The sequence below is a fragment of the Callorhinus ursinus genome, unplaced genomic scaffold (assembly GCF_003265705.2).
Source record: "Callorhinus ursinus isolate GAN/ISIS: 27379988/994484 unplaced genomic scaffold, GSC_fseal_2.0 scaffold12, whole genome shotgun sequence".
Lineage (NCBI taxonomy): Eukaryota > Metazoa > Chordata > Mammalia > Carnivora > Otariidae > Callorhinus > Callorhinus ursinus.
Window position 1 is genome coordinate 4,827,054 of NW_027397074.1, and position 27,810 is coordinate 4,854,863.

General features: G+C 41.3%; 1 protein-coding gene across 2 annotated transcripts in view; it reads left to right on the forward strand.

Annotated features, from left to right (window-relative positions):
- Nucleotides 1–816: 816 nt before the first annotated feature.
- The window catches only part of RELN (reelin), a 499,645-nt gene continuing 472,651 nt past the window's right edge, over nucleotides 817–27,810 (forward strand). For both annotated transcript variants that reach the window (XM_073898696.1, XM_025873239.2), the window contains exon 1: nucleotides 817–1,324. In XM_073898696.1, coding sequence (XP_073754797.1) covers nucleotides 1,099–1,324 — 226 coding nt within the window. In that variant the 5' untranslated portion in view covers nucleotides 817–1,098. The remainder of the gene's footprint in view (nucleotides 1,325–27,810) is intronic.

The window sequence follows — 27,810 nt, forward strand, 5'->3', positions numbered from 1 at the left end:
GCGAAGGGCGCCTGTCGGGGCTCAGCTCCGCCAGCCCTTCCTGCCATTCAATTCCCCACACGCGAGCAGCACAAATCACCATTTCCAGGCACCACTCGAGGCTGCCAATTCCACTTTTGCTTAATCTCATTTAAAACCCGGCTACAGACGAGGCTCTGTCGCTGCGGCGAGGAGCCGGGCGGGGGGCAGCGGGAGGGTCGCGAGGCCTGGATGGGAAGGGAGCGCAGGGGCCCCTCGCGGTTCGGGGCCGCGGGCGGATCCCCAGAACAAGTGCAGGCCGCCGGGCTCCGAGGCGGGCGAGCCCCGAGGGGCGCGGGGCGCGGGCGGCGCAGACAAAGAAGCCGGCGCTAGAGCCGGCCCCACCACCCCTCTCCTTCCCCCCGCGCCTCCTCTCAGGAAAAACAGGGAAATCTGAGGGCCAAAGGGGATGGTCTTCTCCTTGTGCTCTCCCAGACAGCTGGGCGGGAGGTTCTCTCTCTCCGAGGTTTCTCCGTCCCCTGCTGCAGGTTGGCGGCCCCCGTGGCCCCCGACAGCACCCCCCCCAGACCCACCCCCTCCTCCGGCTCGCGCCCCTCGGCGGCCTTCCGGGTGGGAACTACACCGCGGCGCCGGGGCCCCGGGAGGCGTGCGCCCCGCGCCGCCCGAGGTGCGAGCGAGCGAGCCCGAGAGGGCGGGGGCCGGGCGGGCGCGCGCGGGGCGGCGCGCGGGGGCGGGGGAGCGGCCGGGACACGTGTGGCGGCGGCGGGGGGGACTCGGCGCCCGGGGCTTTAAGAAGGTGTGGAGGGGGGCGGGCGCTTTCCCAGGCCTGGCCGAGGGGCGTCGCGCAGAGGCGGCGGCGGCGGCGGCGGCGCACGGAGGCGGCGGACTACGCGCTCTCGGCGCCCGCAGTCCGGGTCCCGCTCTCCCGCGGCCCAAAGAAACTTTGCGAGCCGCGGTCTCCCCCGGAACTTGCCGGCGGGGCTTCGCTCCCGAGCCCGCTCTGCTCCCGTCCGCCGCCTTCTCGCCTTCCCTCCGCGTGGCTCCTCCGTCCCGGCGCCTCCCAAACTGAATGAGCGAGCGGCGCTCGGGGCGCGCGACGGCGGCGGCGGCGGCGGCGGCATGGAGCGCAGTTGCTGGGCCCCGCGGACTTTCCTCCTGGCGCTGTTGCTGGGGGCGACGCTGAGGGCGCGCGCGGCGGTGGGCTATTACCCCCGCTTCTCGCCCTTCTTTTTCCTGTGCACCCACCACGGGGAGCTGGAAGGGGATGGGGAGCAGGGCGAGGTGCTCATTTCCCTGCACATTGCAGGCAACCCCTCCTACTACGTACCGGGACAAGAATACCATGGTAGGTACCAGAGCAGCTCTGCGCTCGCCGCCCGGCCCGGTGCGCCCGCGAGCGCAGCTTTTTATCCCTTTCCTTCTTCCAAGGGGCCCTTTAAACGAGAGCCGAGAGAGCCCTTCCCTCAACATTGCGCTCCGTGGAGGGACAGAGAACAAAGTTAGTGAGGATCGAGTCGCGAGTTGGGATTTATTCGCCACACAGCACACACCCCCCTCACTCCTCTCCTCGTAACGAGCCGGTTCTTGTGGGAAACGCCTGAGAATTGGGGGTTGGCGTCTTTCCCCGCTCACTCCTCGTCTTTGCCGCTGACACGTTTAGTGGATCCGCGCGTCTTGTTTCTCTAACCCTCTGCTCGGATTCCAGACCTTTGTCCTGCTCCCGGTTCCCCCCTAAAGGGTCGCCGGGTGGCGTTGGGGCTGGCGCCGGGCTCTGCGGACGGGCTGGTGACAGATTGACGCGCCCCGGTCCCCGGCCAGCCCCGCGCCGTCGCCTGCCCGCTGCAAAGTTCCCGCTGCTCGCCAGCCAGGGGTCCCCCATTTCATCCAGTGTCAAACGGCCCTCCTGAAATGGAGCGGCTGCTTCCAGCGCTCTCTGTGCTTTATAAAGTGTCCCTTAAAATGTCCGTAATAGAGGGGTTTTTAAAAAATTCCTCTTACTTTTAACGTGCTGCTTGTTTTTAAAGTGATCTCTGTGTTTATTGATGACTATGTCTTTTATCTGCACAGCTTTAATATCCAGGAAAGGGCTTGAAGCCCCTTATAATTTAAAGGTATCTTTTCTTTAAAAAGGATCATTATGGAGTCCTTCATCAAAATTAAACGTTGCTGAGGAAGTAAAATATAGCTCCGAGAAATAGAATTTTATATGGTGCATGTATTTTGACTGTTTTAAGCTAGTAAATCGAGTATGTGGGGGAAATAAGATATTATCTATTTTCTGTTATTTCCTCTGGCACTTCTGAATATTTCACTTCCATGGTGCTTCTAAGGTGTGACAGGCACTATTTGATTAGAATTTCAAGGCAAAAATACTTATACCCAACCAAATAGAAACTATTGCCTAGTCATCTCCTATTATAGTTTCCATGTCTTGTAGGCTAACAATTATTGACATAGCAGGAGATAATCCACCCAGCAGCTGGCACATGCGTGTAAAAATGATCAGAGTACTTAAGTTTTCTATTTTTTGAAAAACATCTTCATGTCTGCTCTAAAATGTTTTACGTAAATAAATGCTTTCCTGGGGTTTAGAAGAGTGCTTTTACAACTTTCTTGTGGCATGGTGGCAGCCTTGTCTGAAAAGCCGGAGTCTAATTCGGTGGAATTTTAGACTTTGAAAAATTAATTGTCAGTAACTAGTCCATTCTTTAATAAAGTGTTTCTGTCACTCCCTTCCCAAGAACGTTCTGGTGTTTTTTCTGAGGTCCCGAGAATCCTTAAGTCGAAAGACTTGCCAGTTTGATGGCAACCCAGACCTAACCCAAAGACTGATTGATTGAGCCTGTCACTTGATATGACCCTTAGCAAAGGTACTTGCCTGTCATTAGTTCTAAGTGAGAGTGGTTGGTAAGTGAACCAAAGCTGGGCTAAAAGGTATGATTGTCAGGTTGTGATGGAAGACCATGTGATAATACAAAGCCTTGTTACTGGGTTTTTTTTTTTTTTTCTGTTTTCCACATCCTTTGTAAGGTGCTAGCATAGGAAACTTAAAAATACTAAAATATGACATAGCCTTTGCTTTTGCTATAAAGCTAGCAAATATAAGTCAGCCAAAGACTGACCATAATCACATACCTGAGTCTGAAAAAGAATGAATGATACAGAATAAGAAAAAAGTGTAATACTTCAAGTTGTACATTGTGCGGGAAACCTCAATTCCTACCTCTTTCCTGCCATCAGAAAAGGTAGGGAAATTTTATTATGTAACATCAAGAAGGTCAAATTATTATAAACTTTGAGAACTGTTCATAGCATATTTTAAATTCCCGTTACCTGTTTTATCAAATACTTAGATTTTGAAACTGCCTGCTTGAAACAGGCCTACAGTAAGAGTTTTTCCCTGTAAAATGTTCTACAGGTTGAAGAATTGTTTGAAAATGAAATGATGCTTTTGTGTGTCTCTTTTTCTTTTAGACTTTTAAAAATTAATGTCAAAATTAATTACATAGCATCTTTAGGAATTGAACTGATAATAGAAAAACTTAATCTAATATACATTTCTGGTCGGCTCATTTTATATGAGACCAAAATAGAAGGTCATTCAGCCAAAATTTTTTAAAGCTCAGAAATCTGTAAAATATTAACTTGAGATTTTATTTCTAACCTTCTCAGTCTTTAAAGGTAGCAACTATGTCAGGACAAATCAGTCTTATCTGTGATTTACATTGAACTCATCGTTTAGAGGAATGGTGTTTGGGTACAGCTGATGGTTGTCACTTTCTTACCTAAGAGAGTGCATTGAGATCGAAGTGGTATGTTTAAGGGCCCCTAACACAGAACATTACTGTAGATCAGACTATGTCAGCTGCCCCCTGGGACTTGGGCTGTGTGACAGAGCTCAGAATGTGAAATGGAGAGGCAAATGTCAGTCTAGTATAAAAGTGGTTCAAAATTATGGGTCTCTGTATGTGTCATCTTTATTTAAAGATTTTATTGAAAATCTTTTGGGGCACCTGGGTGACTCAGTTGGTTAAGCATCTGCCTTCGGCTCAGGTTATGATCCTGGAGTCCTAGGATGGAGCCCCGGAGTCAGGGTCCCTGCTCACTGGGGAGTCTGCTTCTCCCTCTCCCTCTGCACCTCACCCCCCACCCACGCTCAAGCACTCTCTCTCTCTTCTCTCAAACAAATAAATAAAATCTTAAAAAGAAAATCTTTTCAAAAACAAAAATATAATACTACAGAATTTGAAGCTTGCAAGTCTAAAAGAGTTGTCATATATTTCTAACATTAAGTAGTATATCTCTGTATTTGCAGTTTTGGCAACTCTATAAACAGTACATGGTTACTTCTACTAGTTTTCATCTCTTAATTAAAGGGTGTCGGTACCTCAGTTTTCATCTTCTTATTCATTCATTCATTCATTCATTCATTCATTGGTGAGGGAGAGAGTTGGGGGGAGGGAGAGAGAGAATCTTAAGCAGGCTCCATGCCCAGGATGGAGCCTGACGCAGGGCTCTATCTCAAAACCCTGAGATCATGACTTGAGCCAAAATCAAAAGTTGGATGCTTAGCCGACTGAGTGCTCCATCTTCTTACATCTTTTAAATTTTGTTGTCTAGAACTTTCTTGAGATGGCATCATTAGTCACAGTGAACTATGGTGTCCTTGCATGAGTATACCACATTGCAGAAACTCAGCAAAAAGAGGTCTTACATACATTGTGTTGAATTAGAAAGGTCTCAGGATCAGAACCTTTTTTTTTTTTTTTAAGAATTTACTGGTTTTGCACAAGTCCCAAAATGGTCAATTTCCACAACATGATTTCCAGGACCAACCCTGAATTTTTTTGTAGAAGGTTGCAAATAACGGGAAGATAGGAAATGGAAACCTAGCTGGTCTAGCCAGGTGGCCATTTCTCTTTCCCAGCCACGCCTGGCAATTCACTGCTCCTTCTCCTAGGAACCAGGGCAGTATTGTGAAACATGCAAAGGTCGAGTTGATGTCTGCACCTTTCCCTTCCCACGATAATCCCTCTTTCTCCCCTTTACCCTCAGGTACGACCTATCCTTTTTTGTTTACAGCCTCCTCCCCCCAACTGATTTGTAGAGTGTGACTCATCAATATTAAATTCTCATGGAATAAGAACCTACTTACTCACAAGATTGGCTTTACTCAGTCACCATCAGAGAGGAGAGGTCAGACATTAGAAAAAGCATCCATGAGAGCCAAGCATAGGTAAATGAGTCTGTGGAAAGTGCCTGAGCTTGGATAAGACAATTTATCTAAATCCAGAAATAGACTAGACTCCCTATTTTTAAGGGGGCGTAAGGTGCGGGTAGTAGTCCTTTGTAGTGAAAAAATGTTCTAAAATATTTGATTGAGGGGAAAAATATTCTGTCTTAAGCAGAACTGAATTAGTAATATGGTATAATACTTTAAAAGAGGGATTGTATTGTATTTTGTAAATGCAGTAGTACTGTTGGTGGTTTTTGCATGCTATGTTTCCATCCCATTATTTATTTAATCATTTTATGGGGTGATTGGGGAAATCAATTCCCGCTGCTAAAACTGAGCATTTACCTAAAAAAAGATATAATTGGAAAAAGAGCATTTTGTCGTAACAATTGCCAATATTACTATTATAAATACGTGTGTTCTGGAATCAACATCTTGGTATTTAAAAATCACTGTTCAAAGGCAGTGCGATATAATGACTTTTCAAATATAGGAATGATATATGTCAGACATAATTTTTGGTAATATACTCCAAGTAAAATTCCTTTCAAAGGAATGATATTATCATTTGAATTAAAGTAATCTCATGTTGCTAAGGTAAAACTATTGTTTGATCAGATGTGTGGTTATTTGTCCTTTACCTGTCTCGGATTCCAGAGTCAGCACATTTAAACTCTTAGGATCATTTGTCAAATGCAATTTATTAAGTGAACTGCAGTGGTGTCCTACTCGTATGTGACTGTGAAAATTGACCATTTTAAAGCATTTTGCTCTAACAGTTATATATTTCATCTCATTCTCTACAATTTATTTCAAACATGTTTTACTGATGTGGTTCAGATTGGTTCTTAAATCATATAATCTTGCTTTAATACATATTCCCCATGTGAGGTTCAATTCCAACCATAAATTAAAAAAAATCAGGTCTCAGGCTCATAATTGAAAACATCTCATTTAAGCAGATATTCTTACTTCATTCATTATACTACATTACTAGAAATTATTTGATTAGAGTATTTCCCTCCAATTTTTATGAATCTTTATTTTAAACTATTATTTTTATTTTCATTAAAAATGTTAAAGAATAAAATAAAGTTGCATATTGTAACCATATATTTTTGACGGAACTACCTTATTCCCATATTTTTTTTCTTTTCACCCTTAAAAAGTAGGTGATAAGTATTGTAACAAGATTTTAAAGTCCACACTATTGACTTTGAATTTTTTTCATAAATTAGCGGTGCCTTGGTGGCTCAGTCAGTAGAGCGCCTGACTCATGATCTCAGGTCTTAAAAAAAAAGAAATTTTTTTCATAAATTAGTTCATTCAAAGGAATAGATCTGAAAGCCATCTTTGATTTATTTTCTCTCTCTCTGGAATTGATCAACTTTATAGAATGACCTGGGAACCTTACATTATCAATTATTTAGAATGTGTTGCATATTAAGCCATAATTGTTCTTTTGATTATTTCAGATGGTACTTACTATGTCTTTAATGTTAACAGATGGTTGCTGATGCATTGAACCCTTAGTATTTCAAATAGCCTTTACATTTGAAAAGCATAAATAGAGTAACCAGCACTTTTTGAACATTGGCATTTAAAAAATTGTATATATTCTCACGTAAAATATAAAGTTCTTAAAAATTTTTTAAGTTCTTAATGTAACATAGAAATAGCAAAAATAGATGGCCCTACACTCTGTCAGGAAGAGAAGGAAGGTGGAATGCATTCTGTTAGAATAGCTGGTTCACTATGAACAAAAGAAATGATTTAGGCTTCGTCTGAGTAATGACATAACACAGATAAAAAGAGAAATTCATTTATCTAAATATTTTGGTTTCAAGAAACATTTGGATGATTGATCCACCCCACCGATTTTAGAGTCATTTATTAAATAACCAAACTGTATAATTTCAATCTTACCGAGCTTAAGCAAAACAGTATTAAAAACACATTTTCAGAAATTGGAATTGAGTTTTCCAAATATGAAGATTTCATAATGACTGTCCAGACACAGGAATGGTGTATTTAAAAAAAAATGATTCTTGGCTGTCATGTAATTCCCCATGAGGTGAGCTTACTTTGGTTTCGGTTGTAAAGCTCAGAGAGTAATTTTCCCCAGGATATCTGCAATGCCCATCTCACTAAAGGCAAGAGAGCCTCTAAAGGATTGAATGCCGTGCCTATGGGTTAACCAATTATTTCTAAGATGTGCTTTGCTAAAACTATACCTATTTTTTCCTTCTTTATTCAGTCCCATGTAGGAACCAGTATAGCAACAGATGTAGGGATGCGCGGAAGGATCAGTACAAATGTACAGATGTTGATGTGTGGCTTGAGGCAGCTCTAATTCACTCAAAAAACAAAGTGAAGGTAATTAGGTAGCTTTTGGATGCCACAAAGAAGTAGTCATAGGAACTCTGACGTTCCAAAGTAAAAGCTGAAACCCAGCTTATCTTTTGATACTAAATCATCTTTCCCGAGAGAAAACTTTATTTGGAAAATGGAATAAATTAAATTTTATTGATTCAAGGAGTCTTTGCAACTAGCGAAGAACTCATGAGTGAGTGCCATTGATGTATGCGGTTGCTCACATACCGAGGGACACATGGACGCATGACCATGGTTGACCAGCCGGTGCCACACTCACCTCAGCATCGACTTTCTCTGCCTTTCCTGCTCAGCCTGCTCTTCTTCCATCTGTATCTCAGGGGCTCTGACCCTTGGTCCCTTTCTTCCTCCTCCTAAATTTTCTCATTGTCTTTCCCCCTCTTCTCCCTTCCACCGTGTCACAGGTCCTTGCTTTCCCTCCCCTCTTCTTTCCCTTTTCGTGCTTTACAACTCTCTTCTCCTGTTCTTTCTATTCTTTCTCTTTTTCCTTCTTCCCTTCAGATTTTCTGTCACCATATCTATTTTTCTCTCCCTTGACTGTAATGAAAAATATCAGTAGATGTATAACAATTATTGTACTCATTGGGTATTTGCAATCATAGAAGTAGATGAGTAGGCTGTTGTATTATTCTCTTAAAAACTTAGTGTTATGTTTCTGTGACATGCACTTGCCCTTTAAAAAATTATGGGTTAATTACTCCTCAAAATCGGGCCCTTCTTCTCACACTGTAAAATCTCTTGGAAGAACTTTCAAGCCTGGAGCTGTTTAATTCTGAGTCGGCCACTTTCCCCATTGTCACTTAATTTGGTCAAACTACAGATTCTGAAGTTTGTACATAGAAGCGTAGATGTACACGTTGGCGGGGAGTTACAGAAATTGAAAAACTGTGTACTAAATTAGCTTGAATCTGAAAGACAGCTCAACCTGGAGACGTCTGAATGCTTGAGTGCAAAGAATCTCCTCTCGTAAACAGATGAAGGACTTTCTCTCTCAACCCCTCAGTCACCTCAAGCCGTCTTCTTTACTTGCTGGTCTGTACCAAGGCTCATAACTGCAGTTGCCCAGGTATGAAATAGTGATGCCAACTTTTCTGGTTGCTGGCACTTAACAGGTCAAAAGCGGGGGGGGGGCCTTGGTATAAAGCAAACACTAGATGGGAGATGTGTTGCTCTGGGGTGAGTACTGTAGTCTTTCTTGAGCAAGATCCGTTTTATTGTTTTGTGCCATTGTCTGTTCCAGCTCAGAACTTCAAAGATGCCTTGGCTGAGAGTTGAGAGTTATTTCACTAAAAAGGGCCGTCCTGGGAGGCATAGGCATGTATGAGTGGCAAGAGTTCAAGCTTTCACAGCAGAGAGACCGCGTATATATCCTTTCTCTACCACTTATTAGTTGTGTGCCGTTAGCGAGTTACCTCTCATCTCTAAGTCTCAGTTTTCTGATTCTAATGTAGAAATAATAATATTCATATTTCAGGGTTGCAATTGTCAAATGAGGCCATGCTTATAAAGCACCTCGCACACAATAGGTGCTTTTTAGATAGTAGCTATTATTATCTTGTAGGATCACCCAACATTAGATAAAGATATTTGAAGCACTGTATATACAGCTAGGAGCCATTTACCCATGCATGCCCATTTTGTGCCTTGTCAATATGTGGCATATTTCAAGAGAAATTTCAAATTTAGTTATTGAGCAGAGTCATAAAAATTAAAAAAATCAACTCCTCATCCAATATGTATGATCAGAAAGTGCTTCCCAGCCAAAATACATATATGACTTGCCTAGAATTAAGAGTTTTAGTATGGTTCTGGTCCAACCAAAACTTCTGTTAACTTAGCCCATTCCCAACTCAAGCCTTCCTATTCCTAAATTGAGTATTTTTCTTTATTTGATGGTCATAATAACAACCAAACTTTGTGTATTTAAGTGTAGTCTGGGAAAGATGCCCAGATAAGTAAATATTGACATCAGTTTAATATATTTTGTCAAATCCTATAATATATATATGTCTGCAATCCATGTGAAATAATTTTAAAATACAAAACGATTTCAGCCAAACTAGAACTGAGAGTGATTGATTTTGATAATGAACCCAGAGTTCACCAGGTCCTCAGGGACTAATTGAGGAAACTTAGATCCACAAGTGGTTTGGTGGTGAAGTGGAAGGTCGGTTCATTTACAATAAAAAATGTACTTGTCAGGATAAAGGCCTCGGCTGTCCACTGCATTCTGTCCACTCAGCTGTCCACTGCATTCTGTCCACTTGCCTATGGGTAGGCAAGTGACTATTAGCAGGTGGTTTGGAAGCATGGAGTTATGATCACAATGGCAGATTCCAGCATCTAGGAAAGCTTCTGTAGCCAACTCAGGTCAGGCAGGCTGGTTGACCTCTTCTTCCCTAGACAGTAGTGGAGGAAGATTGTCCTGTTTCCAGACTCCAGAGTGCCTCATTATGTCACACATATTGCTTGTTGTCTACCTAGTCATTATTGAAACTCCCTTTCTTACTGCTTTTGTTGAGAATAGCTGTGTGTCCAGTTAAAAATACTCAACTCCAAGGCTCCCTTGCAATATAATTTAGTAAGATGAATTTGGAAGTCTACTGAGTGGGATCTTTAGAAAGGTTATTGACAAAATTGGTAAGGATGATTTTTAGAGAAACTCCAGAAATACTTGGGTTTTGCCCTACTCTTACCCATTTCTTCTAGCCATGGTGTGGTACAACCATCTTGTGACTGTGAGGATGATGGTCACATGCTAAAAGTGGACCAGGAATTTAGAAGGAGACTTGATCTTTATTTTTTTTTAAAGATTTTATTTATTTATTTAATTGACAGAGAGTGTGAGAAGGAACACAAGCAGGGGGAGTGGGAGAGGGAGAAATAGGCTTCTGGCCGAGCAGGGAGCCCGATGCGGGGCTCGATCCCAGGACCCTAGGATCATGACCTGAACCAAAGGCAGTCGCTTAACCAAGTGAGCCACCCAGACTTGATCTTTATTTTTTATTTTTTACGTTTTATTTTTAGAGAGAGAGTGCGCACACACATGTGGTAGCGGGGAGAGGTAGAGGGAGAGGGAGAGAGAATCTTAAGCAAGCTCCACACCCAGCACCCAGTGTAGAGCCCGAGGTGGGGCTCGATCTCACAACCCTGAGATCATGACCTGAGCCAAAGTCAAGAATCGGATGCTTAACCAACTGAGCCACCCAGGCACCCCAAGAAGGAGCCTTTGTCTTTATTTGTACCTTTGACTAGCTGTACCAGCCCTGGAATGCCTATCCTACATTTCTTGTATCTTAAGAAAAATTAGTCAGGTTCCTATTATGTGCAGGTGAATATAGTCCTAATTATTCTAAATGCCCAGATGACCTAGTTTACATTCTCTTTTAGGTCTGTCACAATTCTTGTATCAAGTTCTGAATTGCTCTGGTCCTTCCACAGAATTGCTTTTGGCCACTTTGATGGAACTAGGATGTTTCCTAAGACAGTTTTGATATTTTATTTTTTTTAATTTTTAAGATTTTATATATTTATTTGTCAGAGAGAGAGAGAGAGAGAGCACAAGCAGGGGGAATGGCAGGCAGAGGGAGAAGCAGGCTCCCTGCTGAACAAGGAGCCCGAGGTAGGACTCGATCCCAGGACCCTGGGATCATGACCTGAGCTGAAGGCAGATGCTTAACTGACTGAGCCACCCAGACCTCCTTGATAATGCATTTTAAAAATATCCCTCGGGCGCCTGGGTGGCTCAGTTGGTTGAGCAACTGCCTTCGGCTCAGGTCATGATCCTGGAGTCCCGGGATCGAGTCCCACATCGGGCTCCCTGCTTGGCGGGGAGTCTGCTTCTCCCTCTGATCTCCCCCCTCTCATGCTCTCTCTCTATCTCATTCTATCTCTCAAATAAATAAAATCATTAAAATAAATAAATAAAATCTTAAAAAAAAATCCCTCAAGGTGTGCTACTTCTGCAGGTAGCAAAAATAGTGCATTTTATATTAACTTTTTAGTAATGCTTTGAGAAAGTAACCTGTCCCTGACCTTCAGTTTCTGAAGTTTCTTATAACTGACAGTTTATGCTAGTTTCCTTCACCAAACTATTTCCTGATAGTCCTTTCTAAAAATGCAGCATCACCATATATAAATCCTGTTGACATTTAAAATACCTAGATGTGTGACATGATTGTGAATGTGAGCTCTGCCCCAACCTTAACCTTGCTTGTTATGTCTGGCTCAGCCTCTAGGACCAAATCCAACATTGTCATTTCTCTTGCTTGCTGCATATTGACAGAGGAAACAGCCATTCCAGCCTTACCTTTAGGAACATGTCATCTTTTCATGTAGGCCACCTTTGTTATGAATGTTGAAATATCCTATGATCATAGTTCCAGTTCTTTTCTTACTTCCTTTTCTCACATAAACACTTCCTGCATTCTCATACTGCAAAAAAAAAAAAATGTTATATGTCTAGTGTTTGTGATGGAGGAATATACAGAAATTAGTGGGCTTTAGTCTCTTAGAAAAAGTGGGTTCACATTCCCATTGCAAGCACTGATACTATCAAAAAATAAAGAAGGCAACTCAACGGCTTAGAAATAAATAGCAACAATATTAATAACTAACTAAAGTAGGACTTAGGGTATGCTAGGCACTGATCTAAAATCTTTACATATATCAATCATGTAATTTTCACGTCAACTTTATGAGTTAGGTACTATTATCCTCCTTTTATGGATATAGAAACTGAGTCCCAGAGAGGTTAAGTCTTTTGCCCAAGATTTCAGAGCTATTAGGAGTTCTCAGTCTGTCTTGCTTTGAAATCCATGCTTCTAGCTGGTATGCATTTATTTGTAGAAATGACACTTCTTTCAGGATAGGGATAATAAGAAGGAATAATAAAAGACATGTTAAGAAAGAGAAAACAAAGAACAGTAAAAGCCAATTTTGTTACTTAAAATAAAGATTGCAAACTTAAACCAGAAAGGTGATATCCATGCCAAAGTCAGAATTTCAGTCCTAAATATTCATTGTCAAAGACATTATCTTCCAGGGCACCTGGGTGGCTCAGTCGTTAAGCGTCTGCCTTCGGCTCAGGTCATGATCCCAGGGTCCTGGGTTCGAGCCCCGCATCGGGCTCCCTGCTCGGCGGGAAGCCTGCTTCTCCCTCTCCCGCTCCCCCTGCTTGTGTTCCTGCTCTCGCTGTGTCTCTCTCTCTGTCAAATAAATAAATAAAATAAAAATAATAATAAAGAAGCAATACTTTAAAAAAAAAAAAGACATTATCTTCCAGATAAAGCAGAAAGCAAAGATACCATTTAGTATACTGTTGACCTGAAAGAGTTAACATGTCTTCAAAGTGTGACAACAAATAAAAATATAAAAAAGTGATTTGCAGATTTTGTTCACGTTTTTAACCTTTTTTTTTTTTTAAAGATTTTATTATTTATTTGACATAGAGATAGCGAGAGCAGGAACACAAGCAGTGGGAATGGGAGAGGGAGAAGCAGGCTTCTTGCCGAGCAGGGAGCCCGATATGGGACTCGATCCCAGAACCCTGGGATCATGCATGACCTGAGCCGAAGGCAGACGCTTAACGACTGAGCCACCCAGGTGCTCCCGTTTTTAACCTTTTGATGAATGTAATTTCTATTAAGATTTTTAAGTAAACAGCAAGTTTGTTCTCTAATAGAAGTTTGTTCACTAATAGAATTTAAGTAGAACCAGAATAGAAGAGGAACACAAGGGGAGAATTTTAAACTGAAGCATTTCAGAAGATTTTCACTGAAGTTCATGTATTTGTGATATATTTCTTCCTTCAGGAAATTCCTTTATGTGTTCTCAGTTGGCAGGTAAAAATTGAGGGATGTGGCACACTCGTGAGTCCTGGTGGCATCCCAGAGCTCTCTGCAGCGTCCGACCTGCTCACTAGCCACAGGTCTGCTCCCACGGGGTTACTGACACCAGTGACATAATGTTTGTTTTGCACTTGGCTTCGTAGGGTTCTTTTTCATACATGGATCTGGTCTCTAAAAACCACTTTCTGTTGAGCTCATTTGAATAAGAAAAAAAGAGCAACTGCCAAAGATCCTCTTCTGCCCTTGCCCTCAAATCATTCACCTCCTGCCCCAGAGGGCAGCCTAAGGCTTGTGGCAGCCGGACGAGTGTGACACTTGAGGGATTGCAAGGGCGTCAGTGTCGAGTGCCAAGAAGCAGGGGCTGTCCTTGCCTCGTACTTACATCCGTAATGCAAATATTTCCTGATTTGTCACCACCATAGTTTATCTCAGTTTGCCTTCAGATCTAACTGAGGTCCACTGACCCCCGGTGGAAAGCAAGCCAGAGGGTGGAGGACAGATTCGCTGGAGAGCTTCCTGTTTAGAACCCACCAAGGTTCTCAGAGGGCCTGACAGGAGATAAAATTGGTGCTTTTACTAAGAGATAAAAATTGGCCTTGTTGGACTCTAACGAAAGGACAGTGGCTTTTATAAAGATATTACCCCAAAAATGTAGAGAAGGTCTACATCTAGATGTTTCCCTTTCTCAGGTGGGACAAACAAAATCATTTCTCCTTTTAGCCTTCCCTGGGGAGTTGTGTGAAGTTGCAGCTCTTCTGGGCAAGTCTGAGGGCCTCAGGTGTGGGGTAAGATGCCCTAAGACCGCTTTCCCTGGTGATCTGCCCTGATATGGGCATTAAACCTCTCAGAGTATTTCTCTCAAACACAAGTGGCTTATGTCAGCCTTGTAACAGAAACTGTGAGGCCGACACTTCAATTCCAAATTGTGAAATATTTGAGACATATAGAAAGCTACAATCAATGAAAATTCAAAATTGGTATCACTAATGAGTACCCAAGGGATACCTATCTATATTCATTGAAGTAAAATGTAAATGCTCTGGAGATCAAGCTCTTCACAATTATTAAGATAATACCCACTGGCTTGCCCTGAATTGCTGAACGATTTTTGCTTGTTTAAACAAGTTTGTCCTATCCCCACTATACCAAGCATGAAAACCAGGGAAGACCGGCAGAATAGGAAAAGAAGACATCTTGCATGAAGCATATGCTTGGTTGCATCCTGATGAAACAGCCATTTAAAAAAAAAAAATCCACTACTTTGATTCAAGACCAATAAATGTTTCCAACGAGTAAAAAGAATGTTCTCCTTAGAAATGTTTGTCCGTGAAAGAGACATTTACAATCAGAATTTAAGAATACTTACTAGGATATTACCAACTAAAAAATTTCTTAAGCTTTTGCTTTGCCAATGTAAAAATGGCCTGCAAACCTTCATTTTTACTCATGTTGGAAAGTGGACCTGATTTGAAAATTGATGAGTCTTATTGACTACTACAGAGTTTGGAGACTGGTGGGTATACCGGGGTACTCTGGTCTCTAGCCACAGAAACCAGCTCTGGATAACTTGGGCTAAAGGAATTTATTAATAGAAGGTGGGTCTGTGGGGCTCCTGGGTGACTCAGTCGGTTAAGTGTCTGCTTTCGGCTCAGGTCCCGATCCCAGGGTCCTGGAGTTGAGTCCCGCAAGTCCAACGTCAGGCTCAGCGGGGAGCCTGCTTCTCCCTCTCCCCTTGCTCCTCCCCCTGCTCATGTTCTCTTTCTGTCAAATAAATAAAATCTTAAAAAAAAAAAGGTGGGTTAACTTGAAGAATGGAAGGAAAACCCAAATGTCAGAAATAATGATAGTATATCCAAGAGGAGGGAGTGGTCAATTGCTAAAGGAATTGAGGTGGTAAGGACCATGATTTTCTGGTTTTTCTGATTATTTCTGGCCTTTTTTTTTTTTTTTTTTTTCTGTTTTTGAGGCTTTTTTGGCCCCACAGTTAGGATGAATCCTCTTCAACTGCTCTCCTTTCTTGTGTCACTGAATTCTGATCCCTGGGACCACAAGTCTTATTGGCTTACCTGGGGTCTGGCCTTTGCTCTTGGATGGCTGTTGAGTGGGAGGGATATCTTTCCAAAGAAGAGGGAGTGGGTGTGGGTCAGGCATAACAACAGATAACTGCCACCGTATTCAGTATATATCTTTAAGAATAAAAGATGTGGAATGCCCTCTGGGGTAGTAAATGTGATGTTTATAACACAGGCCATGTGGAGAAGCAGTGTTCTCTGGGGTGCTGTAGCATCCTTCATCAGATGTGAAGAATTTAGTGATTTTTGGAGGGGAGGGGGCAGATCTAGCCTAATAGTGACTTATTGTGCTTTTGTAGCTTGGTGAACATGTCTAATTCTCTTTTGAAAGCTGCACAGTGCGGTACAGACTACCTATACTTGTAGAAGAAGCCCAGCTTCTCTGGGGTGTGTGTGCTCCTCTTCAGTTCAAACCCCCGGGGTCACCCCCAGTGACCTGCAAGGGAATATCAGAGGTAAATCAGTGAGTACATGGCTCTCCTTTCGTGCATCAGTATAGACAGACCATCCCTGTATTCACTAGGAAGATGTCAGTGTGCCTCTCTCAGTCCTCAGCATGCCAGAACCAAAGCATCACTTGTCACGGTTCATCACCGCCTTCTCCTCCACACATTTATCATTTGGCCTCTGGGAGTTCACCGTCTCCTAGTTTCTACTTCCCTCCCTGGCTGCCCCTTCTCATCCTTTGTCATGTCTTCCTTTCCTCCCTGACTTCTTAGTACTGGGGTGCTCAGCTCTATCCTTTCTGCCTTTTCTCTTTTTCATCTGCCCCATCTCCCTAAGGTTGCCATCCGTCCTGATGTTTGGAGGACCGTCTACACGCTGGTGACTGCCACGAAGCTCTCTGAACTGCTGTGTCTTCCTCCCCATTCAGCATCTCCACGTGGGTGTCCGTTGGCATCTCAAACTTAACGTACCCTCATCCTGCCACCAAAAGGCAGCTCCTCCCTGAGTCTCCTCAACTTTATTGTTGCCAACTGAGGACTTATAGTTATTCAGTCCCCAGACCTTCTTTCTCTGTCTCCCACCTCTGATCCATCCCTGAGTCCTGCTGGCTTTACTTTCAAACGCACCCAGAGACTGGCAGGCTCCTAATTATGTGCCTGCTTCAGTGCTTGCTCACCTTCATTTTAGGACAGCAACCAGAGTGATCCAGCTCAAGCCAAGAGCATGTCATTCCTCTCCTCCACACCTACGGCAACTGGTCCATTCCACCAAGTTGCCTGTACAGCTGTGGTCCACCTCCGTTTTCCCAGTGACCTGTCAGCTTAACATTTTTACCAGCAAAGATGCCTAAATTTGAGTGATAAATTCTATCATAATTCTTTTTTTTCTTTTTTCTTTTGTAAACTCTTTTTTTTCTTTTTTTATTATTATGTTATGTTAATCACCATACATTACATCATTAGTTTTTTGAGGTAGTGTTCCATGATTCATTGTTTGCGTATAACACCCAGTGCTCCATGCAGAACGTGCCCTCTTTAATACCCATCACCAGGCTAACCCATCCCCCCACCCCCCTCCCCTCTAGAACCCTCAGTTTGTTTCTCAGAGTCCATCGTGTCTGTCCATCCCTTTTATTGCTCCCTATGTCTCTCTGAGAAAAAAAAAAAAATGCTTGGCATGGCCTGCGAGGCCCTGGAGCACCTAGCTCTTCTGTTATGGTTCTGACTTGTTCCTGACTTCTTATCTTACTCTTCGACTGAAACCATTAAAGCCTCTTTTTTGTTCTTCAAACACATATGGGCTCACTCTCATCTCAGGACCTTTGAATTTGCTGTTTCCCTGTCTAGAAGGCTGTTCCACAGAGAGCTCCATGCTTCCTCCCTTCCTGATTCAGGTCCATATTCAAATGTCACCTTCTCAGTGAGGCCTTCCTGACCATGCTTTTTTGTACCACTGTGGACCCCCCTCCCCCCGTACTCCATCTCCCCTGAACTGCTTTGTTTTTCTTCATTGCTGCTCTTAACATCTAACATTTTATTCTTTACCTTGCTTGCTTGCTGTGTAGCATCAGTATAACGCCTTTAAGCTCCACCAAGACAGGGATTTTTGTCCGTTTTGTTTGCTGCTTTATTGCCAGTGCCTAGAATAGTGCCTGGCACATAGCAGGCACTTGAAACATTTTGGTTTAATGAATCAATGAGCGAAAATAGCACTTGGGAACCCTGTCTAATCTCAGTTATAGTTAAAACTGTCTTATGAAAGTGGTAATTCTAAAATAAGGCAATGAAGTGGATTATTTATGAAAATTTGTGAGTATAATTCTAAATTTTGGCCTTTTGAATCCATGATAATAATGTTTAAAAAAATCCGAGAACCATGTCTCTACTTTCCCAGCCTCCAAACTTACAAAATTCTCATGACTTTTGTGAGACCATGCAATGCTATTTATAGGAATCTTTTGGATTGGCTTTGCTTTAACTATATGTTAGCATATCCAAAAAAGTTCTCATAGCAATTAGTGACTGCAATTATTAATAGAAACTATAATAGACTTTAAGCTCTTATTCCCAGAAGCTCCTCTGTGCTGCACCATAAATAAATTTGAAGCAATTTTGATGAATGGGTAGCTAGTTTGTATTTAAATTTTCATCTGAATGGGAATAAATAATGGGAAGAACAGAGACCAAAATAACTGGGCTCTGTACTCAACAGATATGAAATAACCTTATGGAAAAAACACACACAAAACCCTCAAATTTCTCAAAAGACTTAATCTTTTAAGAGAAATCTATTGGGGCAATGATGAATATACGAAGGGAACAGCAACTGAGAATTCTGGATCTTCATTAAATTTCACTTACGGATACCCTGTAAGTTGAGAGATCAGAGGTTCCAAGCCTGTAGATGTCAACATGAATGTTTTCAGGTGTTGATAGAATTGCTCAAGTCTTATGGATAAGATTTAAAAAGAAATTGTCTCATAGTTTTGTTACGAAACATCAATGAGCTAGTACTTATAAAGAGTAACACAATGCCTGGCACAGACAATAATGTTATTAAGTATCTGATTTTTTTTCCTCTGTGAGTAAGTAGATCTATACTTACAATTATAGGATTTATAATTTTTTTCTCTTATTCTTTTAACATTATGTGATCATTATATTAACATTTTCCAAAAACATAACTTTAATGGCTACATAATCTGTTCTCTGCTTGTAGCATAATTTATAAATGTGTATGTTTGACATTTTTGGCAGAGTCATTTTGTTTTCGATGATGAATATCTTGCAGTTCTTCCAAATTTTGGCAAAATGTTTTCCCCCAAGTTGTGGCTTTATTTTTATTTTTTCATGAATTTTTATATGTAGATTATATTAATAAATTTATAAAAACAGATATATCTTTCTTTGGCTTTCTCATATTGCTTTTGTGCCTGGACAGTCTTTTCCTACATAGAGAGTAGGTAAATATTCACATAAACATTTTCCCTATTTTATTATATTTTAAGTAGTGGATTATAATAAGTTGCATGCATCCTTAAGTGTGTTGATCTCATTTGTTTATGTTTCTTTTCATGTGGGGCAAGTGGCTCCCCTAGATCCACAGAGGCACTGTTAATTACAGTCACTTTCTCCCACTACCTGTTTTGTCTTAGCTGCTATCAGAAATGCTCTTGAAAAAGCTGTTCCGTGCACCATATGGATTGAATTACTGCTACTGATTACAGTGGTTGAGTGCAAATGCCTGGTGCCTTTACTAAAGCCTTCGGGGGACCTTTGCTTCTTTTAACAGGGTCTGTTTCACTCTCCTGCACAGAATTTTTGGGGGAATTCTAATAGTCTCAGTTGTGAAACACCAAGGGATCAGAGAGACTGCCGACATCATGAGTGTGTGCTTTTGCTGATGGTAGCTGTTTTGGGGTGCCAGTCTTAAAGCATTTCTTTCTAATCTTATAGAACATATATATTATCTTATGCCCACATACATTAGCAGTGTGTGAAGCATCTGCCTCTTTATCAGAGAAAAGAGGGATAAGCCAGAAAGTGAACATAAAAAAATGCAAACTGTCCAGGGTTCTCATTCTTTCCAGTTTAGCCCTCAAACTACTCCTGTTGCTCTCAACTCTTCCTGTGTGTTGTACGCCTCTGTCTGACGGTGATGCTGTCTCTTATCATCTTACCTTTTCTTTTCCTAAATCTAGTGATATCAAACTGCAGGAGTCCTGAATGGATGACCGCCTCCTCTGTTCCAAACAGAAGTCATGTGACGGATACCAGTCATTGTGACATGGCATCTGCCCATCCCTCACCTGTGTTTCTGCCTTATCAGGGCTTCTCAGTGCTGCACCTCTTTGCCCTGTAATTCTAAGAAATACTCAGTGGGAAAATTTTAAAACTTCAGTTGTGAGATCCAATGACATCTTTGATATTGTCCTCAGGACTGAGCCCTTCAGCTCATCTCCAAATCTGATCCCTTGTAAGCAGTCTGTGTTTTTATCCACATACACGAATGGGTTCAAACTATACCTGCCACAGTCGGCGTTTTTCACTCAGCTCTTTGTTTTCAGTATCTTTACTTGCCAGTAAATGCAGAGCTTGTCGTCTTCATTTAGTGGCTGCATACTGTTACATTGTATGGGTACATAGAAACATTTGGGATAATAGACAACAATGCAAGAAATTTTTTTCATTTATGTTCATTATTCACTCACTGATGCCTAAATACTTTGACAGTATAAATAACTAGAACTGAAGTTTCGGGTTCAAAATTTATTAATAACATTAAGATATTGATACCTACTGCCAAATTTTCCTCCAAAAAGATTACATTAGTTTACATTTTGTTCAGCAGCCCATCCATGCACTCACAGGAATGCTGGGTGATATAATTCTTTTTAGTCTTTGCCAAATGTACAGGTTTGAAAAATAGCATTTTATAATTATTTTTATTTCTTTGATTACTAGGGAGATCAAATACTGTTCTTATATCTCTATTAATTTGTGTGTGTGTGTGTGTATATGAGTTATCTGTCAGATCATTTGCTCATTTTCTGTTTTTTTTTTTAGGTTTTATTAATTTGAGAGTAAGTGTGAGCAAGAGAGCACAAGTGGGGGGAGCAGCAGAGGGACAGGGAGAAGCAGGCTCCCCACTGAGCAGGGAGCCCGATGTGGGGCTCGACCCCAGGACCGTGAGATCATGACCTGAGCCGAAGGCAAATACTTAACTGACTGAGCCACCCAGGTGCCCTTCATTTTTCTGTTTTAGGGTTCCTCTTTTTCATATTGAATTGAAGAAATCTTTGTTAATATTAGTAAATCCTTTGTGATATATGTTATGAGTATTTTCCCCCAGTTTGTCCTTTATCTTTTGATTTTTATGTAGTCAAACCTATCAGTTGTTTCCTTTATACAGAGCAAGGATGACACATTGTTTGGTAGTATGGTCTCTGGAATCAGACACGCCTGGATTCTAATCCTGGCTCTGCAATTTTTTTTTTTTTTACAGCTGATTCTAGTTATTTGTGGTAGTTATATTCTATAAAGTTTCCCCAAACACTGAACAAATACTAAACCATTGTTCCTGGAGGAAATACAGAGTTAGATTTCCATGAGCCTCTGGTCACATTTTCATCAACTGATTAATACACCACCTTGTTTTATGTGTGCTTCTATTTATTTATTTATTTATTTTAAAGATTTTATTTATTTATTTGACAGAGAGACACAGCAAGAGCAGGAACACAAGCAGGGGGAGTGGGAGAGGGAGAAGCAGGCTTCCCGCTGAGCAGGGAGCCCGATGTGGGACTCGATCCCAGGACCCTGGGATCATGACCTGAGCCGAAGGCAGACGCTTAACCACTGAGCCACCAGGCGCCCATATGTGTGCTTCTATTTAAAGATACCTTGTTTAATATGTATTGTTGATTCATTAACATTGAACTCATGGCCTACAACACTATAACTCATGCATGAACGTACTTTCTTCATAAGGCACATCATAGTCTTTTTATACTTAGGGACACTAGGTAGCACTTCAGTACTGTGGTTGGGGGCCATTTTATACAGTGAAATCATGAACAAAAAGCAGAAAAATGCCAAAGAAAGGGGGCACTAAGTAGATCTTGAAAAGGATACTTATTTACAATATAAGAGCAGAAATGGGAAGGCAGAGTGTTGCCTTGTTTGACCTCAGCTGGGAATGTGTGTGTCAGACGACTCAATTTTTTTGCTGTTCTGTACATGTCCATGAATATGAAAGCACCTTGAGTCTTGATTTGGATTTGGGGGTTACACATACATTTTAGCAAGTAGGTGAATTAACAAGGGATTGTGAATCATGAGGACTGACTGTATACATTGGTAAGGCCTATTTTTTTCTGTGTAAAAGGAAAACTGACATTAAAATGATATGACAATAAATAAGATAATGTATGTTTAGCAGATAGTAAGCTAGTCAATGTTAGCTGCTATTGCTGTATGGTTTCTGCCTTCAGTATTATGCATATAAAAAGTTTTATGAACCCTCAGATTACAAAAATATTCTTATATTCTATCTCTAGGACTTTAAAAATGTTTAGTTTTTGCATGAAACTCTCAAATTCATTCTAAGAAGAATTCATCTAGGAAGAAGGGTACTGATCTAATTTTTTCCTGTATGTTCTTGCCATTTTTCCCAGTACCATTTATTGAATAGAACATTTTTCTCCCACAAATTCTTAAGTATTCTTTATTGTAAGTGATCTTTTAAATTACATCTTCTAATTGGCCATTTTTAATACATAGGAAAGATACTGATTTTTGTGTATTTTATATGTAGGTATCTTATGGAACTCCAAATATTTTTACAAATATTTTGGGGGGGTTGATTTTCCCCTATTTTTAGGAAGCATTTTTAAGGCATTTGAAAACGAATAGGGTGGAATGGAGGAAGAGGGCAGGTTGTATACAAATGGAAAGGAGTCAAAACAACTTAATTTTACATCTTGCTGAATAAAGTTTATTTCCAACAGGACAGTAGGGCAAAAATAGTACATGGAAATTTGAGAACACTTGAATGAGAGGGGCTTCAAAACCCCAGCTGATTATTCTTATAGGCTTTTCTTTTGTGAGTGCAAATGCCTCCATTTTATGGATGGGAAAACCAGGATGGTAGGAATACTCAACAGATTAAGACAGCAAAAATGCCAGCATTAATTGAGCTCTCATTACTATGTGCAGGGCCCTTCTCTAAACCCTTTGTGGAATTAATTTATTTATTCTTAGGAGAACTTCATGGGGGTAGGTACTAGTATTCTTCCCACTTTACGGTTGGGATAATGGAGGTTGCAGAGGGGTATCGAAACCTACAAAATGTCAAACGGAATCAGTTCTATTCTTTCCCATTATTCTGAAATTTTCATTGAATTTGGTATGACTGGCTTTTTATATTTCCATAAAAGCATGACAATTCATATAAAATTCTTTTAAATGTTAAGAGATTTCACACTTAATTCTTCCCTGGACCCTTTGGGAGCAGGTCCTGCTGTCCACACTGCGGCAGCCCCAGCCCCAGCCCCAGCCTCAGCACTTGGCTGCAGCAGCATGTGGGCTGTTTTGTTTTTAGGCAGAATGTAGAAATGTGACGTCATTTAGCATTTTTGGTTGATCATTTCCATCTTTTTTTTCCCCCCATCTTTTCTAACTGGCTCTTAGTAGTCAAGTGCCTCTTATCTCTATTTGCAAATGAATTACAGTAATAGTCTAGTGAAAAGAATTACTAGATGGTTAGATTTGAACAAGGAAGCAATAATATCCTTTGCCTTGTTGGATCTCCGAAGAGATTTAATTTCGTCTTCTTTACGTTTACTTACCTTTGTAAATTTATTCCACATCCTAATTTCCCTTTTTTTTCTCTCTCCTCTCTTCTTTTCATTATACATTCTTAGAAAGATTTTCTTTATTAGTGAGAGAGAGAGCGCACAGGAGTGGCGGGGAGGGGCAGAGGGAGAGAGAGAAGCAGGCTCCCGCTGATGTGGGACTTGATCCCAGGACCCTGGGATCATGACCTGAGCCGAAGGCCGATGCTTAACCGACTGAGCCACCCAGGGGTCCTGAAATAAAAACGTTTGTAAGGAGTTTGGAGTTTGTAAACAACTTCAAAATATATGTACTTGAAAATAAACCAAATGGCAAGTGTAAATACCGAGCAATAAATGATATGGCAGGACAGTGGCACGAGCCACACGAGCTATCAGACTTTAGACACGAGAGAAGCCCTTCTGAACCAGAGCAGTCAGAGATGGTTCAGAACAGTCCGTGAAGCTTAGAGTTCTGATGGAAGGGAAAGAGGGGTAATGGTATGTTAGTCCTGAGGAGGGACACAAGCAAAGTAGTAGTGTTGAGACTTGTAGGAAAGGTTTAGTGAGCACTAAGCATTCCTGCTGGGGGTGAGGAGTTATTTAAATGAAAGGCTAGATGTGGGGCTGATTTTGGCAAGTTCTGCTTGATGAGCCTTGCACATCAGGCCGAGGCATTCCTTTTGTCTCTGGGAGGCAGGGACCACTGAAAGTTTATTAGCTGGGTAGTTGTACCTTGAAAGCCTGTTTGGTTTTCTGGGAGTCTCCTGGACCTTGAGGGAAAAAAAGGCCTGTTTGATCTGAGGATAGCTGGTGGGTGTGCAGCTTTCGGGTTACCTGGGGAAGTGCAAACAACTGCCTAGGTAAGCTGGTGTTTGGTGGGCCAGAAGGTGACAGAAGCCTTTCACGTCCATCGGAGGTGTTTCAGTTTCTTGTGGGGCTGTGTAAAGTGGCCTAAGGTGGTGGAAGCCTGAGGAAGGGAGACCAGATGCCTCCGCATCTAGCAGAGCGGAGAAGAGTGTGACTTAGTTGTTGGTCTGGATGTGTTACGGACCTGTGGCAACCAGTCCTAAGCTTCAGGATCCTCGTCTGCAGAATAACAGCACTCATCTCTTGGGAAGCTCATGCAGAGGGCCAACCCATTATCTGGCATAGAGTGAGCACTGAATATGTATTCGTTGTTCTTGGGGTATTGGCCATGAGGAGCTGGGAGAGGTTACAGAGAAGGGGGGATAAAGAGGCTTGATTAATTGGCCATAGGGGCAAACACAGAAGATGGAATCAGCAGGTCCCCCAACATCTGAGTTGAGGAAGAAATGGTGCAAACAGTGGCATTTGAAAGGAGAAGTTACAGAAAGAGGTGCAGATTCTTAGGGTGTAGATTCATTTTTTCTATTATTTTCCTTCAGGAGAAAGATGTGTGAGTTACTCTAGGACAGCCAAGTTTTCCAAAATGGGCAGCTTGTGGTTCATTCAGTACCTATGTTAGGAAAATAAAATAAGTTTTACAGCCTGGGTTCTGGTACATTTATCTCTAATCTGAGGCATTCATCTGTACATTGTAAAAAGAATCACAATGTATTCTTTTTTGTTTTTTAAATCCTTACTGTCATATGCTATGTACAAAATAAATAATTTTTCTTAATAAATTCTAAATCTCTTACTTTGGTGTGGTAAACATAGATATAGGTAGGAATAATTCAAATGTCAGGAATAGGAAAAGAGCAAAGAATATTGATTTAGATCAAGTAAGTTCCTACTTTCATTCATGAAATTAAATAATTGTTTAAATAATTTAAAATTTTAATTTTTGATGTAAAATAAATTTTCCTCCAAATATTGAATACTGTTCACCAAAGTGCTCTAGATTCTGTAGCTTTTTATGAAACAAAGGACCCTGTGTTGGCAGGAAAGAGAAAGGGTCTGGGAATTGGATTGATCCAGCTAGCTGAGTAGGGAAATATGTGAATAAAATGTGTTATCATTGCCATTAATGTCAAGATTAATTTTCTATGCCCAAATGGATTATTTAGAATGGAGCCCTGGCCTCTAAGATACCAAGAGACCAAGAATCAAAATATGGGACAGAGTCCTTAAATTACATTAAAAATGATGGTTTCATTATACTGTTTCTATTCAAAGACATGATTTTATGAGCATAACAGTATAATATTCAGTTTTATTTATTTACTTTGTCATTTAAAAAGGTTGTAATGTATTTGCTACCAAGTATAAATGAACGTGCTCAGGGCAGCCATTTAATTCATATGGACCAAGGCAATTTATTGATTTTAAATTCTGGGTTCTCTTAGCCCTTCTTGTGATGTATTAAGTTTTTACATTAATGCACTTTGTGTTCAGTAGCCTATGAATATATCTATAAGCACCATTTTAAAAAAATCCCTGTAATTTTGATAGAAAAATAGATGTCATAAAACAGTTTGAAAATTTTGGCCCCAGAGTCCATAAAAGAAACAAGAGTTAGTTCTCTGGCCAGGAGTTTCAGAAGTATAGTGTACTTACACAAAAATGTGTTTTTAATAACATTTCTATGTATAATAATACTTTTTTATAGTGCTTTGCAGTTTTCAGTGTGGCTTCAAATAAATTATTTGTTCCTCACAATAAATCTGTGAGGTAGCATTATTATCCTTATTTTAGAGATGACAAAACCGAAGTGCAGAAGAATGGGTAACTTGTCCAGAGTGACCTATAGCTGGTGGAGCTGTTGTGCACGCCCAAGTCTCTGGCTTCAGGTCCCTGGCTATGTCTGCTCTCATTTTGGCCTTGCTCAGCATTACTATAAAACTCCTTTTATCCCCAACCCAATGTTGCTCCAACCACGACCCATGTGACTTGCCTGGGAATAGCAGTGGGCTTGTGCCCACAAGGTTATTCTGATTTAAAAAAAAAAAAAGGTAACGTCTATAACTCCTAGCCTAGAGAACCCATGAACTTCATTAAGCCTTTGTTCACCTGTTTATACACTGGGGATTAAAATATTGGTTTTACTTATCTCAGAGGGTGATGAATCACTAGGTGAAATGTTTTGTAATCTGTGAAGTGATTCAGCAATGTAGGGCATTGTTGTTATTATTTAGTTTTAAGGTCTGTCTTGTGATTGCGGTTGGTTACGGAGAAAAAGCTGGGGTGGGAAGAGAGCATAAAACAAAGACAAAGAAAAGAGAAGGAGCAGAGAGCCTGGCAATTGGAGGAAAGAGGCGGGGGAAGGGACAGGGAAATTGTCTTACTGTTCCCATCAGGGGCTCACTTCTGCCTCCTGTTCCCAGGTTTCTCTCTCTAACCCACCGAACAGAGCTGGACTTGTTTTCAGCCTTACCTCACTGTCTTCACTGGTTTAGGGTACCATGTCCGTAGCAGGTCAAAATGAAATTTTATATTACTGCCAGTTTTACCTTATTTTCATAGGCACACTCAACACTTTTTTATATCAGCTGAAGTAATCATGATAGTTTAATATAAAAATTAAGTCATAAATTTTCACTCTCATTTACTTTTTTATCTTTTCTGGCTAGGTTATCATTTCAAAAGGTATTCTGTGACTTTCAGACTGTCTTAGTTGTCCTGCTGTGTTTTGGTAAAGACAGACCCATGAGTTCATTAGTTCACCTATCTAATATCTGATATATATTATTTCTCTTATAGTCGCATACACATACATGCATGCACACATGTACACACACACTTATAATGACTTCTGAATGGAATACCCAAAGAAACCTGCTTTAAAAAAATGTCTTTTGGGAAGTGTCCTTTTCTCTCCTTTGTGTTCCTGAGCATTCTGTATTATCCAGAGCTGAAATCTCCTGTTGGTGAGGTGCCTCTGGACAGGGATTTTGTGGCAGACCACCTCTTTGTGGCAGAGAGCCATCAGGAGAAGCACATCACCCTTGCCAGTGGTTGGAAGGGCAAGCAAGGAGCTTAAGGAACCAAGACAGGGAGGACAGCAGGGAGAGTGGGGATGGCAACATGGCAGGAGAAAGGGAAGAGTCTGGCAAGGTGTAAAGGTGTGTGTGTGTGTGTGTGTGTGAAGAGGAATATGTGGGAGGGAACAGAGGATGAGGCTAATTATGAGGAGTGGAAGGAGCCAGTGTGTAGCTGAGGAGTTCAGGTGAAGGAGGGTGAGGGGTACGGTAAAGGGAGTGGGGAAGTATGTTTGGTTGTAGATGTTTTGTTTGTTTGCTAAAGGATATTGCTTTCTGTAACCGGCTGTGGGTAGTTGAATGTATTAGGGATTAAATAAAACAATCCAGAAATGAAAAAGGAAAGAAAAAGACAGAAAAATAAAAGAAGGAAGGAAGATCGTTTTTCAGAAAGAAGAAAGAGAACTTGGGGAAAGTCTCCCCACTTAGACGTTTTAAAATAAGAACTAACTTTTATTCTGTGTTTGTGAGGTGAGGGACAGAAAGACCCATTCCAGGGGTGTTTGGGGCACTCAGAATTTAGATGTTAGCAATCCAAAAAATAGCTGATATTTAC